The 14869-nt window shown below is 42.9% G+C and overlaps 1 protein-coding gene across 1 annotated transcript in view; it reads left to right on the forward strand.

Annotated features, from left to right (window-relative positions):
• TRIM71 (tripartite motif containing 71) overlaps window positions 1–13972 on the forward strand; it is a 94625-nt gene extending 80653 nt beyond the window's left edge. The window contains exons 3-4 of the mRNA XM_038393192.2: window positions 7179–7313; window positions 10353–13972. Of these exons, the coding sequence (XP_038249120.1) occupies window positions 7179–7313; window positions 10353–11804 (1587 nt within the window). The 3' untranslated portion in view covers window positions 11805–13972. The remainder of the gene's footprint in view (window positions 1–7178; window positions 7314–10352) is intronic.
• Window positions 13973–14869: the final 897 nt, after the last annotated feature.

Below are 14869 nucleotides of genomic sequence, written 5' to 3' on the forward strand. Positions count from 1 at the left end.
TCTCGCTCAGGGGTGTGAAAAAACACACTGAGCGCTATAAGTTTCAGTGCTGTGAGGTGCCAGTTTAGACAGTGCACCAGCAGTGGGAGCCGTGCTCCCAGCACTCGGAGCTATTCCCCTTGTGGAGGTGGGTTTTTTTAGCACTGGGGGGCTCTCTGCACAGCCACATTAAAGTGCTGCCACTGCAGCACTTTAACATTGCTAGTGAAGTCGTGCCCTAAGATGCTGCTCCCTGACAGCACGGGGGAGCTACCGTCCTAGTTGAAGCCAGGTTGGCTTCACTTGTGTTGGGAACAGTGGGAAACAGTGGCTGAAGAAGACACTTTCCATTATGAAGAATTGCAAAAAAATGTCCATTAATCCTAAAAAAAAGTCTCAAACTACTTGTTGCACCAAATCTATTCAGAGGAGGTGAGTAGGAGGAAAACCTGTGGTGAGCTGGGCATGTGCACAAGGAAATGGGGAGATGGAAGCGGACTGCTTTGCACTGCGCCAGAGTGGGGAGAGAGCAGCCACGTGGTACTGGTGAAATTAGCCCTTAAAGCTAAAGTAAAAAGGCTTAAAGATGCTGATGCTGATCTCCAAACCATTAGAAATACCACATGTAACAGTCTCTTTGGCATTCTTGCTTGATGTTCATTTCTGACATTTTAAATCTTTTTACAAAAGGAAACTTCCCAGATAAAACTTGCGTAAATGGACTTAAGGTGAAGGATACATATCTGTAGTTCACGGAATAAACACATTATGGGGGATGTTGTTATAATCATCCCTAAAACAAGCATTACTAATTCAGGAATTCAGAGGTAGGGTCAAGGTGTAAATTTAAAAGAAATGTAAACATATTAAAATTTGGAAATGCTGTAGTAAAGGCACTTAACTCCACCTGTTGTGACCACATGAGTCAAAAATGAAAAATCAAATATGTTTTTTAGAAACCAGTTGAATTTAATCCAGACCAGCAAATACTATAATATACTAATTATAATTGTACATTTGTTTTGCATGGTGTCATTATAGGCTAGTATTGAAGTTACTTGGAAATGCACAGTTAAGACACCTATACCTTAACATGTTTGGATTCCTTCCAAGTTTCCTGGTCTTGTAATGCTTTTTGTGATGATAATTATGACATCTCTGTAAGGATTTTACTCTTGAGTTACTGATGCATACTTTCAACCTTAACTCTATTTTAATGTATTTTTTATATTCACAGATAACATTTACATGAGCCAGATCCTTGGTTTATGTAAATTGGTATAGCTACATTAATTTCAGTGGAGCTATGCAGATTTACAACAGCTGAGTATCTGGCTCTTGAGTGTTGCATATGATTCAAAAGGGACTGGAGAAAGTCCGTGTCTTTGAAAGATGCAAATTGTTTTCATGTAGTTTGTCAGTGGGATTATCAAGTAATCCTTTTATGTAGATTTTAAATGGCATATCTCTTTCAGTCAAATCTTGGAACAATAGGGAAAGAATGATTCTAAAAAGTCAGTCATTTTATGCTACTGATATAAAAACTTAAACCAGTCTGATGGGAAATAATCAAGATGGAACTGTTTCTGAAAATTTATGCCAGCATTTGGCCCAGTTTCTAGCTTCTAATATAATGATAGAAGAGAAGTAAAAACTTGATGCCATATAATTTGTTATAGCTTTTTTATAATGATTGGATACGGTTTTCTTCATATATTCATCTTGCCTCTTAAAGAGTAGAAAACAGATGTGCTCTGAGCTATGTGTTTGAATGATCGTAATTGTACACTACACACAGTTCATAAGCAGATCTCTAATGTTCCTTTTGTCTTTAAATAAATGCACCTCTTTTATTTTGAGTGTCAATCAGTTTCTAGTTTCTTCTGGCATCCAGCTGTGGCACCCTTGCCTTTATATCACAGTGAATGTAACTGATAACACCCCTTTAATGTCAAGTCATCTCTGAAGTCCTAGTCCTATGGCCTCTGGAGTGTCTCAGTGGTAGCCTGTCTCATATTAAATTGCCGAATGCACTTCCTCAGTGTATGTAGTCCAGGCAGAAGATGCACTTCTCTGATAGAGCCTGAAGTGTCCCTGAATGCCTCTGATACCAGTTTGCTGTTCCCCCTTTTTGTGGCAGCGCCACTGAGCTCCACTCTGGCTACAGAGTATAGGAACTGGTTGAGCAGGTCTGGATCTGTTGTCTCACCTTGGAATGGAATGTTTGATTCCAGTATTATCCATTGGGCTCCTTAGCCCAGACCTTGCCTCTCACTATGTTTGTATATGCCGGGGTGTTTGTATAGCTCAAGTGCTTTGAAAATGTAAAATGTTGTCTGTGTAAGTACTAAGTAATTATTCCTATTAATAATACACTGAACAATTATATATCCTCTTAAAAGTTCCCAGGTACTTGGCGAATAAAGACTATTCCAACAGAAGCTATTGCAGTATATGTAATAATACGTGCTTTGAAATCTGAAAGTATGAACAATACAGTATGCCTGACATTTCCTCTGATATTAGAGTTCTGTACACTTTGCACAGTTGCTACTATACAAGTAGGTTTGTGGCAGAGAGCTGGCAGTGTTGAAAGGCTGCTGGCTGCAATAGCTCAGTGATTGGCAGTGTTTCAGTGCTACAGCCATCCTTCATTGAGACTATTCTCACTTCCACAGTCAGCTGGGGTTTTGTAGTGACTACTTTTTACACACGCACACATTTTATTTGTATGTGGTGTATTTTAAGGTTTAGGCTATGAAAACAGGAATAAAAAGACAACAGAAACAGAGGCATGTCAAATCCTGAAAGAGCAGTCTTTGAGCACTACATTTTCATCATCTAGATAGATCACTCCAAAATAACTAGAAATTATCAATACAGTTCAGTAAAACCTCATTTTGGGACTCTGTAGGAGGAGATGTGTTCTATGGATCAATATCCAACCAAAAATTAAATTTATTCTTTTGTGGCCTTAACAGTAGAGTTCCTGAGGTATTTACTGAAAACCAAGCTGAGAGAGAAACTGAACCCTGAAAAGAAGACAGATTTAAAAATGGAGCTTTGAGGCTGCCTGAACTGTGATTTCTAGAGAAGATGGAAGTGTCAAAACACTGGGTAGCAGAATTTTGTCTATGGAGAGCTAGGAGAGTTTGATTCAGATAGTTAAAAAGATTTACTTGAACTGGATAATTAGACCACAAAATCAGCCTTGTTTGTGTGGAGGATTCATTTTGTCTTGGATTTGTTCTTTGACTATCTTGAGGAAAGGTAACCTATTAGAGGAAAATACAAAAAGCCAAATTTATCTTAATGATGCACTGTAAAAACAAAACAAACAAACAAACAAAAAAACAACAACTCCCCCTTCCCCCCCCACAAGGCTCCTAGCAGTATTAAAGTGACAGGTTGTAAAATGAGATTACCTCTTTCTGTAGCTGGTGAAGCTCCAGATCAATTTAAGAAACACTCACCTTTTCACTGTAGCAGAGGAAGCTGATAAATATTTAGATTACTTGGCCTATCGCAGGTGAGGTAGAAGATGAGCAATTCATTTTGCACACCTCAGACTAGGACTGAATTAATCTGGGTGTGCATCCGTAGCTTCACGTGAGAGTTATGGACGCCTTCTGCTGAGCACTTGCTTTCAGATCCTCTTTAGTTTTATTGTTTCAATGTAAAACTGGAATCATCATCTTCTAAACTGTATTCAGTTGGCCAACACAGCTTACAACTAAGCTGATTCTTAGTTCTCAGAGGCCATTTGGAAGGCTGTCTAAAGCAGACTCCTAAGAGGAACTAGAATTTGCTGCTCATCTAACCCACATATTCCAGCCCTTTCATTGAAGGGGAGCTCTGTCTTGCTTCTGGGGGAGAGCTCACAGACCAGCAGACTGTGATTACAGGAATGAAAATGGGTTGCTGCCATCTCCATGCATCGTTCTCAAAATCCTTCTCATCACTCCATTCTTGCTGAGGCTGCAGTTCCTTGACCTCATCTACTGAGCTATAGAATCTCCACTCTTCCTACAACACAGGCTGTTTGTTAATTTGGTCTAAGTGAGGGGTTGGCAACCTTTCAGAAGTGGTGTGCTGAGCCTTCATTTATTCACTTTAATTTAAGGTTTTGCGTGCCAGTAATAAATTTTAACATTTTTTAGAAGGTCTCTCTCTATAGGTCTATATATTGTAAAACTAAACTATTGTTGTATGTAAAGTAAACAAGGCTTTCAAAATGTTTAAGAAGCTTCATTTAAAATTAAATTAAAATGTTGATCTTACACCGGCCAGCCCGCTCAGCCTAGGGTTCCGTTCACCTAGGCCGGCAGCAGGCTGAGCAGGATCTGTGGCTGGACTCCGGCTGGCAAGGGGCCGGCAGCCAGAACCCCAGACCGGCAGCAGGCTGAGCGGGGCCAGCGGTTGGGACCCCAGACCGGCAGTGGGCTGAGTGGCTCAGCCCACTGCCGGTCTGGGGTTCTGTCCGCCATCTCCTGCCAGCCAGGGTCCCGGCTGCCGGCCCCGCTCAGCCCGCTGCCAGTCTGGGATCCCAGCCCTGTCCACACAGGGTGGGTACCTACCTTCTCCCTGGTTCTAGCCCATTCTCTTCCTCTCTTTCTGCACTGAGCTGAGGGAGGGAGAGCACTGAGCACAGGGCTGGGGGTGAAGAAGCAGGCTGGGGGTTGGGGTGTAGGGTCTGGTCAGGAGCTAGAATGAGGGAGGGGGCTCAGGGTTGGGGCAGGAGGTTTGGGTGTGGAGTGCTTACCTGGGCAGCTCCCATTTGGTGCAAGGGGTGCAGGAGCTCCCGTTTGGTGCTCAGGGTTGGGGTGGGAATGTGGGGGGTTCAAGAGTCAGGGCATGGGGTGTGTGGGGGGCTGGGTATGTGTGGGGGTGCAGGAGTCAGGGTAGGGGGCTGGGGACATGTGAGGGAGGGTGCTGGAGTCAGGGCATGGGGTGTGGGGGGTGCTGGAATCAGGGCAGAGGGCTGGGAGGGTGTGTGGGGGGGTGTAGGGGTCAGGGCAGAGGGCTGGGGTCATAGCGGTGCTCCCAGCCCCCTGCCCAGAGTGACTCACAGCAAGGGGCTGGAGGGGATATGCCCTGATTCCACCCCCCATCCCCACCTCTTCTCTGCCTCCTCCCCGGAGCAGTGAGCATGCTGTGGTTCCACTTTCCCCCCTCCCCCGCAAGGGCCATCAGCTGATCGGCGGCAGGGAGGAAGAGGAGGAGGGGCAGGTACCCAGCATGCTGGGGGAAGAGGTGGGAGGAGCTTGCCTGCTCTGCAACAGCAGCCGGCAGGACCAAGCTTCTTCACCCTGCCTCTGTGGAGGGTGGAGAAGAGCGGGCTGGGGCTGGCAGGATCTTTAATGGAATCCTGCTGCCTGCTGGGGTCCCGGCTTGGGTTCGGCAGCTGGCTGAGCGGGGCCGGCGGCTGGGACTCAGCAGCGTGCCATTAAAAATCGGCTTGCATGCTGTCTTTGGCACATGTGCCATAGGTTGCCAACCCCTGGTCTAAGTTATCCTGGCTTTGAGAGGCCGAATTTAGGTGCCTGGAACTTTAATATCCCATTTTTTGCAGTTTCCTTTTAAAAGTAACTTCCTCTCTGCTCTTATCAAGGAGATCTACCACCAGTCAGGAATATTGCTCCCCTTGTCTTAAATTTAGATGTTCCTTACCCACATTTATAATCAGATTATAGAGTTCTAGCATGAGAGTCTTTTATTGAAAGTGATGTTCTTAAAAGTTCCTAACCCAAGTCAGATTTGATCCAGATGTCATAAGATTCTATTAACATCCTCCCTACCAGCCCATCCAATGACTGTTACCACAAGATACTCTACCTAGTTTGAAGCCCCTACTAGATAGACAGCTACCTGCAACACTTTTTCTCTATTCTGTTTCTCAAGATTGCATTTCTGAGGATTATTAGCCTCGGCTGTCAAAACATGAGGTCCTAACCATACAACCCTGGTGTATTGCAACTTCCATGCTTCTGAAAATGCTGATAGTTTACTTTATTAAATATAAAAAGGAAAGTTGACTACACTTGTGTCTAGAGGACTTGAAGTCTCAGTCTCTATCTAACACTTGCTCATGTCTCTCCAGTTTTAAAGTGCCAATAGACTTAATTTTATTTTCATGTGCAGCCACTCCTTTCTCCAAGTTGATTTATTTTTACTAAGTCATATATTAAAAAGTATTGCTGTCTACATGCAATTGACTTGCATAGAAATGGCATACATTAGTACAGTAGTTCCCAACTTCTGAGGGTCATAGCCCCCCTTACCCCTGTCCAAGCCCCCACCCTGCCCAGGACTGGGAGCAGGGTTGTGGCTTGGGAGTGGGGGGGTAGGGGGAGAGAAGAAACACAGACAAGTGTAAGGGGGCTGAGGCTGGGGCCATAGCTGGGGGTGGGTCTGGGGCCATGGTCAGGGGCTGAGGTTGGGGGTGGGAGCAAAGCCACAGCTGGGCTGTGGTGGGGGCCAGTGCCTGGCCTGCGGCAAAGTGCGGCTCCGCTCCCAGCTTCTGCTCTGGGCCAGGAATGGAGCCGAGGCTGGGGGTGGGGCTGGGAGCCAGGGACAGCTAGGGGCGGGGAGGGGCTGGGTGGCATTCTCTCCCCACACTTGTGGAGACTGGGCCTGGCCCACTGCATCCACTCCCCCCCCCCCAGACGTTCCTTCATGCCCCCCTGCGGGGGCATGCTCCAACTTTGGGGACCTCTGCATTAGTGGAAAACAGTCTTACTAGAAGACTAGATTTGTATCCTGTAGCAAATGCTTTGTTCGTCTAAAATACTTGGGGATAAGAAGGTCATTTTGGATTCTCAACACACATGTCTAAAGAATGTAGGTTTGATTTCAGACTTAATCAACATGTGCATACTGGACCAAATTGTACATTAACTTGAATCCTGTGCAACTGCACTGGTATCAGTGGGGTTTCACAGGCTATGTTGAGGAAGAATTTGGTCCTATGTAGTGAATTTTGTATAAATTCCAGCGTCTAATATGTGAAACTGACATGCAATCAGGAAAACTACATGAAAACAGCTGCCTTGAACTTTGTCCTACAATAGCATTATGAGAGCACAGTTGACCTGTTTCTGTTCTAGTGCTGGAGGCATTGGGTTAAATGTAAGAGCCATCACCTAATTCAGCTTAAAGTGGTTTGACTAAGCAATATGCGTGTCCTGTTTATTCTCCAGCTGAGTATTGAACAGGCGCAAGCTGTGGCCGAGCAGGTTGAGATGAAAGCAAAGGTGGTGCAGTCTGAAGTCAAAGCTATGACATCTCGACATAAGAAGGCCCTGGAAGAACGGGAGTGTGAGCTGCTGTGGAAGGTAAAAAGCTTTTTATATTGGTATAGTTAGCTGTTCTAATTACTAACAATTAACCTTTAAGATGGAAATCTGACCTGTCTTTAAATTAGAATAGGGCCATATTATGATACCCTTGTGTTGAGTTGTATTTTGAGTGGTATTTACAATACAGGTGGTCCCATTTTAAAATCAGTTTGAGGATTAAGGTATTTTCAACATGAATGAGGATGGTAGAATGTGGCTCATAATAAATATATATCCTTTGGATTTGAAATGTGTACTTTTAAGAACAAAAATGTAAGGTCACAGAGGAATGAATAGGAAATGCAGTAGCTCTTGATTCTTGCTGGATCTGCAAACCGAGCTGGCCAAAATACAGGATTTCTGGTTCACAGAGAAATTGTGAAATTTGGTTTCTGTCTGATTTCTGCATGGCCCTGCAGCAGCACTGGGAACAGGGCTTGTTCAGTTATTAAACAGAAGAATTCTGACTACTTCTTCGAGTGATGGTCTGTATTATATTCCATGGAGGATTAACGCATGTGCACCATGCATCTGCAGCTGGAGATTTTGAAATTAGTAGTGTCTGTTGGTCCGTGCTGATCCCTTGTCTTGCCTCATGGTTTCATCCAAGGTGATAAAGGGTGGGGCAGACCAACCGCATTTACAGTTCCTTCTCACCGCTGCATGCTCTGGCCCAGAACTATTAGTGTTCTCTTGTGTGTGATGCACTTAAAAATATACAATTGTACATAGCTAGTTTTAGAGTGGTTTATTGTTTTTATAGTCTTTTTATAGTTTTAGGAGTAGAATTGGGGTTCTTTTTTGGGAGTTTTGATCAGTGCGAGTCGTTTCTCCCCCCTCCCCAGTGCAAGTACTGGACTATATGGAAACTCCAGGCTTTAAAATATGTGCCTCCTGCCTCCATTCCTTCTCTGTTCAAGCCTCCAGGGTGATAAAATTAAAGACTTTATTATTATTAATATAAATAGCATTTTAGGCCTAACTTTTCAGAAGCGATTAGTGATTTTTCTAGTCACTTTTAAATATTAGGCCTTAGGGAGCTGTTCTAAGGAAGGGATGAGCATCTTTTTAAAATGTCCATGTTGAAAACACACTTGGCAGAAACTGCATGTCTTGTAAGTTTAATAACACATGTCCATACTTCACCATTGCAGAACTTCTTCCTTCATCTGTTAAACAGTCAAGCAAACATATAACTGCAGTCTTCAAATGCTATGTACATTGACCATATGGACACACTGGCTGAAATTTCTGAATGTTTGCTTGGCTGCATTACTGATGGTGGAGTACACTCTGCAACAATGAAGTGATTACACATTTCATTAACTTTACAAGGCATGTGTTTTTGCCATTAACATCTTGAATGGATTTCTAAAGTACTGAAGAAAAACATATATAAAAACTGAAAAAAAATTGTCACTCTGCCTATAAATCCTATTATGACACTTAGTGCTCCCTGTGAGGGGAAGATGGGACAATTGCAAAGAAAGAAGACTATTTTTAGTTGTTAATAATGACCTTTCTTTTAAGTAGCAAACTAATGCAGCAAAACTTCATGGCAGAAGTGTGTGTTGTTTTTAATTAAGGCTATATTTGTCAGAGGAGGGGCCAGTGATTCTCAGCAGGTTGTTTGCAATGTGCATCCACATTTCCCCTAATTCTTTTCCTCACATGGACCACATCTTCATAGAGAGTTTGTCCTGCAGACTACTTCCTCTTCCATTCATGGTCTCTTAACATCCCTGTGGCAACTACACTACAATTTTATGTAGGAAACAGTGGTGCAAGTAGAAATCATTTCTTGCGCCCGTGGGAGGGACACAAGGAAGGGCACGTGACCGCCCCATGTGACCCTCCATGTGACTCCTCCCAGCCCGGGGCCCCCACTCTCTTCATGTCCCCTCCAATACCCCCCTTACCTGTCTAAAATTTTACAACTGCATCTGTTAAACAGATCTGTAAAATGATGCTTTGGGCCTTTGGTGCCACCTGTACTTCCAGGTGTCATTGAGGATCCAGCAGCACCGCAAATTGAAAACTTCTTAAATGAAAGATGGATAGGAAAGACAATCATCCCATTTTCCCTTAACACACTATCAATTCTTCCCTTATGACCAATCTAAGCTTCTGCCAGCTTGCCTTTATCTAAGTATTGCTCTCCCCCAGGCACTAGGAAAGCAAAGATGCTGCACCATCTGGGTTTGATGGAAAAGAAGCATAGAACTGTGTGTGCCATGTATTATTTTTTTCAGCATGACATTCAGGAGGGGCAATCAAAATCAGCCTGGCAGAACATGCATGAGAACTGTCTCTGGACAGATAAACTAAACTGTATCATGGTATTGTACCCAAACATTGCATTTCAATGGGAGATTCAGCTTCCTTTATAGGAACAGAACACACTCCTGAACTTCTTACCACAAAAGTGGTCCATGGACATGCAAATAGTAAGAGTTTCAGGAGTCTGTTAGACTAGTTTGGCTGCAAAGAAGAATTCTGTGTACACTGGGGACAACACCTGATACCTGTCAGGCTGCAGAACTGGGCTTACATCAGAATCCAAACATCCTCTGGTCAGTGCAAGCAGAGGCAGTCTTCTAATGGTTTGGACTTGATGTGATGCTGTATGAACGTCATGGATAATTCAGACCAATGGGGAGAAACGGAATGAAAAACACTGTTTAACACCTTCCTTCCCCCCACCGCTCCCTTCTTAAGGACTCAACCAATTTAACAGCACAATGCATATGCTAACAAACTTAAACAAAGCCTTTGTTTAAGTTTGTTAGCATATGCATTATGCTATTAAAGCCATGTAAAGAATGAATGCCCTCTCTAGCCATGTTCTGCTCTTTTAAGGAGCAGAGCGCAGCCCCAAGTCTTTCGGGTACCCCCTAAAAATCTCTTGCCGGTACTGCGTACTGGAGAGTGCCACCCTACTATCCTACTACTGGTAGGAAAGCAACACGGGAAAAATATTTCTGAACTATTAGCTGTCTTTTAACATAAATGTAATGGGTTTGTTTTGTTTTTAAGGTGGAAAAGATTCGTCAAGTCAAAGCCAAGTCCCTTTACCTGCAAGTTGAAAAGTTGCGTCAGAATCTAAATAAACTGGACAACACTATTAGTGCAGTTCAGCAAGTCCTAGAGGAGGGTCGTAGCATGGATATTCTCCTGGCTCGGGATCGCATGCTGGCTCAAGTGCAGGAGCTGAAGAATGTGAGAGGCCTTCTGCAGCCACAGGAGGATGACAGAGTCATGTTTACTCCTCCTGACCAGGCTTTGTATATGGCCATTAAATCAATGGGGTTTGTCAGCAGTGGGGCTTTTGCTCCTCTGACCAAAGCCACTGGGGAAGGTCTCAAACGTGCACTACAGGGCAAAGCGGCCTCCTTCACAGTGATAGGCTATGACCATGATGGTGAACCACGCCTTTCAGGGGGCGATATGATCTCTGCAGTGGTGATGGGCCCTGATGGAAACTTGTTCGGTGCAGATGTCAATGATCAGCAGAATGGAACCTACCTGGTCAGTTACAGACCACAGCTGGAGGGAGAGCATCTAGTCTCTGTCATGATGTGCAACCAGCACATAGAGAACAGTCCGTTCAAAGTCATGGTAAAATCTGGGCGTAGTTACATTGGAATTGGACTGCCAGGGCTTTCATTTGGCAGCGAGGGAGACAACGATGGCAAGCTGTGTCGCCCCTGGGGAGTTTGCGTAGACAAAGAAGGATACATCATGGTTGCTGATCGCAGTAATAACCGCATTCAGGTGTTTAAGCCCTGTGGCACCTTTCACCACAAATTTGGCACCTTGGGTTCCAGGCCTGGTCAGTTCGATCGCCCTGCTGGCGTTGCTTGTGATGGCTCGCGTAGGATTGTTGTGGCTGACAAGGATAATCATCGCATCCAGATCTTTACATTTGATGGGCAGTTCATTCTGAAATTCGGGGAAAAGGGAACCAAGAATGGGCAATTCAATTACCCGTGGGATGTGGCAGTCAACACCGAGGGCAAAATCCTGGTCTCTGACACGAGGAACCATCGGATTCAACTGTTTGGACCTGATGGTGTATTTCTGAATAAATATGGCTTCGAAGGGGCACTCTGGAAGCACTTTGATTCTCCAAGGGGTGTGACTTTCAATCATGAAGGCCATCTGGTAGTGACAGATTTCAACAACCATCGCCTCCTGGTCATCCATCCAGATTGCCAGTCGGCACGCTTCCTTGGGTCAGAAGGCACCAGCAACGGCCAGTTCCTGCGCCCACAAGGCGTGGCTGTGGATCAAGAGGGGCGCATCATTGTGGCTGATTCCAGGAATCACCGAGTGCAGATATTTGAGTCAAATGGTAGTTTTTTATGCAAATTTGGCACTCAGGGAAGTGGCTTTGGTCAGATGGACCGACCTTCAGGTATAGCTGTCACCCCTGATGGAATGATTGTTGTGGTTGACTTCGGAAACAATCGAATTCTCATCTTCTAATCTGTGTTATCTGAATTAGGAAGAAACTGTCTCAGGGAAATTCTTTTTAAGAGAACGAAAAATACAACGTTAATTCAAACCTACCTCATCTTTAATTTTTTACAGATGAATGTACTTATCTTTTCTGCAGGGAGTGATCCTGTGAAGTTATAAATTCTATCTACCTCATTATCTTTTTGTTCTCCCCCTCTTTTCTCCCCCACCCCTACCCCCCGCAGTAAGTTTTACCTCTTCCCCACATGGGGCATCATGCACCAACATGTGTTGCTGTGCACATGAGGTGGGTGCATGATGAATTCTGTAGACTAAGCCAAAAAGGCGCGCTCTAATTTTTTTTAATGGGGGGGGGGGATCGGTAGCATTAGATATTTGTAGAGGATTTGTGTTCTTGATCGTACTGTGGTTTTGTGGGGGGAGGGTTGTGGGGGTTTTTTGTTTTGGTTTTGGTTTTTTTAAATGCTGCTGCAGCAGAGAACTTTTTCCTGTTCTCCATTTTATACCTCAGTGTGTTTGATTTATTGTTCAACATAGTGTCTTGTTCCCAGAAGACTTTGATCTTTTTGTGGAAGTGGGTGGGGTTCGCTAGTCAGGAAAAGCAAGTTTGCTTTTTTGCATATGTGTTTTTGAAAAGTGCAGTAATCCTACAGCACAAAGTGAAGCCCCTGTGAAAATGCACAAATTTCTTGGGGAAAAAAATCATTTTTGGTGACTTCATGTGGTTGTCATAAAAAGTTTAATGAAAAAAGCAGGACTTTCTGTAATGTGTTCTCTATTCTATAATTTCTTTATAGTCCTTTGTTTGATTATTAGTCACATTTTAAAAACAAGGTTCCATTCTTCCTTCCATCATATGTATGTCACTGTTATGTGTATCGATGCCTGTTGCATCAAAACACAGAAGACTGAACCCTGGAGTTAAAATTTGTTTCATGTGAAATGTCTGTGGGGTTCTTTTTGTTTTGTTTTGTTTTGTTCCCATAAAGGCTTTAGTTAGAGGAGTAAAGATTAATAGGTTTGACAGGACAAAATAAATTTTCCCAAAAATAAACATAAAGCACAACTTTGGAAATTCAGGGTGCATTTCAGAGAAGTCCACATTTTTTAAAAAATCAGATCACAAAACCAGTCAGTGACATCAGCTGAACTTTTTGTTTTCTTTTTCCTTCATCCCTCCCCTTTAAAAAAAATAAAATAAAATAAAAGTTGGATTGAAAGGATCGAAGAACATTTTTTAATGTACAGGCATTCTTAATGGCACCTGGTGAAAGGTAACCAACATGGAGAAAAATGGAGCCATAAAAAGCTCTGCATCATCATTCCTTGGCGTCACTGAAAAACTGCATTTAAAATGGGGACGGTGTCTAAATTAGTCAGATTCTTTAAACTCAATAAACTGCAAAATTTAGCTCCAATGGGGATAGGAATTTCTTGTTTTTCTGAGAAGCTGAGATTTTTGAGGAGGGGCTTTGGTTACCAAGCCATGTGAATTTTATTCCCTAGTGGATTACAGTACACATTTCAATAGCTTGCGTATTAATATGTTAGATATTGATGTTGACATGGACTCTTGAGAAATTGCCTTGCCTTCTGGATGGGACTGTTATTGGCAAACCATAAAGGCTAATATGGGGGATGGAGAGATTTTGCATTGTGCAGAAATTGAAGAGTTCATGCATCAATTAGTTTTTTTTTTTTCCTCTGCAGTGGTGTAAGATTAGTTTTATCAATTCCAAAAAGAGAAGAGCCCTGAAAGAGAAGCAAGGTTATTAACTAAAAGGCTGAAGAAGAAAGGGTTCATCTCTTCTCCCAGCCACCACATACACAAGCAACCTGAAATATTGAAGGACTCTTTTCATATTAATAAATTTCAAGGTGCACTTTCACTTGCTTCCACTGCTTTTTGTAACATCTCCAAGAAATTCATTTCCTGTTTTTAGAAATCCTAATAATTTGTCCAGGCTTATGACAGCAGCCACATAGGAAGGTGAGGATTTTAAGAGGTGGACAACGAAGAGGGAGTCAGTGAGATCAGAAGAACCCTTTTAAAACCGGAAAAAACCTCTAAATTATTATACAGGCTAACGTAACTGTGCTATTTTCACCTAATACCTCATGAAGCAAATGGTCAGTAATGGGAGTAAGATGGGTTTAATTTTAGGGATAGTGTTGTTTTAAAAAAAAAAAAAATCCAAGATAATCTTTTAGAGAGATTTGTCATTAAACCTGTATATGGCTCTTCAGAATTTGTGTGTAAGGGAAAGCAAATTACTCCTTTTAGCTTTCACAACCCTCTTTCCTTCCTTTTGTGGTAGCCTGTGGAAGCTGATGCTGTTTGTTTGTTTTTGTTTGTTTTTCACTGAGAGAATTATTTGTAACTTGGCTGTGAAAACAAATTAGACTCAAAGACCTAGATACCAAAGATAACCGGTTGAAAGCTTTAATTTAACAATTTGCAGAATACTTCCATTTCACCTCTGTCTTACTAAAAATGCTTGGCCTTTTTACCTTGACCTTTGTGGTTGTCACTGCTGGATTATGCCAGAAAAGCTATTATGCTTAATGCTTGCTGATGTTGCCCTTTTGTATTTTCTGTTCTCCATGTGTGGTCACCCCAGCCCCCAGGCTTTTTTTTTATTTTTTATTTTTAAATATAAATTGTTTAGCTGCTCCTGACATACTTTGAGTTGAATTGCAACAAAATTCTTCTTGTCTATCTCCATCCCTATATTGCATAGACATGTGAAGGCTGGTGGAATTTCCATTGACCTTCACTATGTGATATGTTGCTGCACAAGACTGGAGAAGGCCACAAGCCTGTCTTTATTTGGGGGAGGCACAATGTCTTCCTTTACAGTTGCTGTTTACTTAATTCACTGGATCTGCTTACAGCACAAACAAGACTATTTGACTTTGAAGTGTTTCACATCACATGTTGGGAGGCTTTTGTTTTTAAAAAACGGCTGTGTGGCTACCCAAACGATTTCCTATACTGTTACTGTAATAGATAGTGCTAAGCACACTTGTTCTCATTGAAAAATATTAGTGTAGCTTATAAAATGGAGTGC

Source organism: Dermochelys coriacea, chromosome 2 (assembly GCF_009764565.3).
Source record: "Dermochelys coriacea isolate rDerCor1 chromosome 2, rDerCor1.pri.v4, whole genome shotgun sequence".
In the NCBI taxonomy this organism is placed as follows: domain Eukaryota; kingdom Metazoa; phylum Chordata; order Testudines; family Dermochelyidae; genus Dermochelys; species Dermochelys coriacea.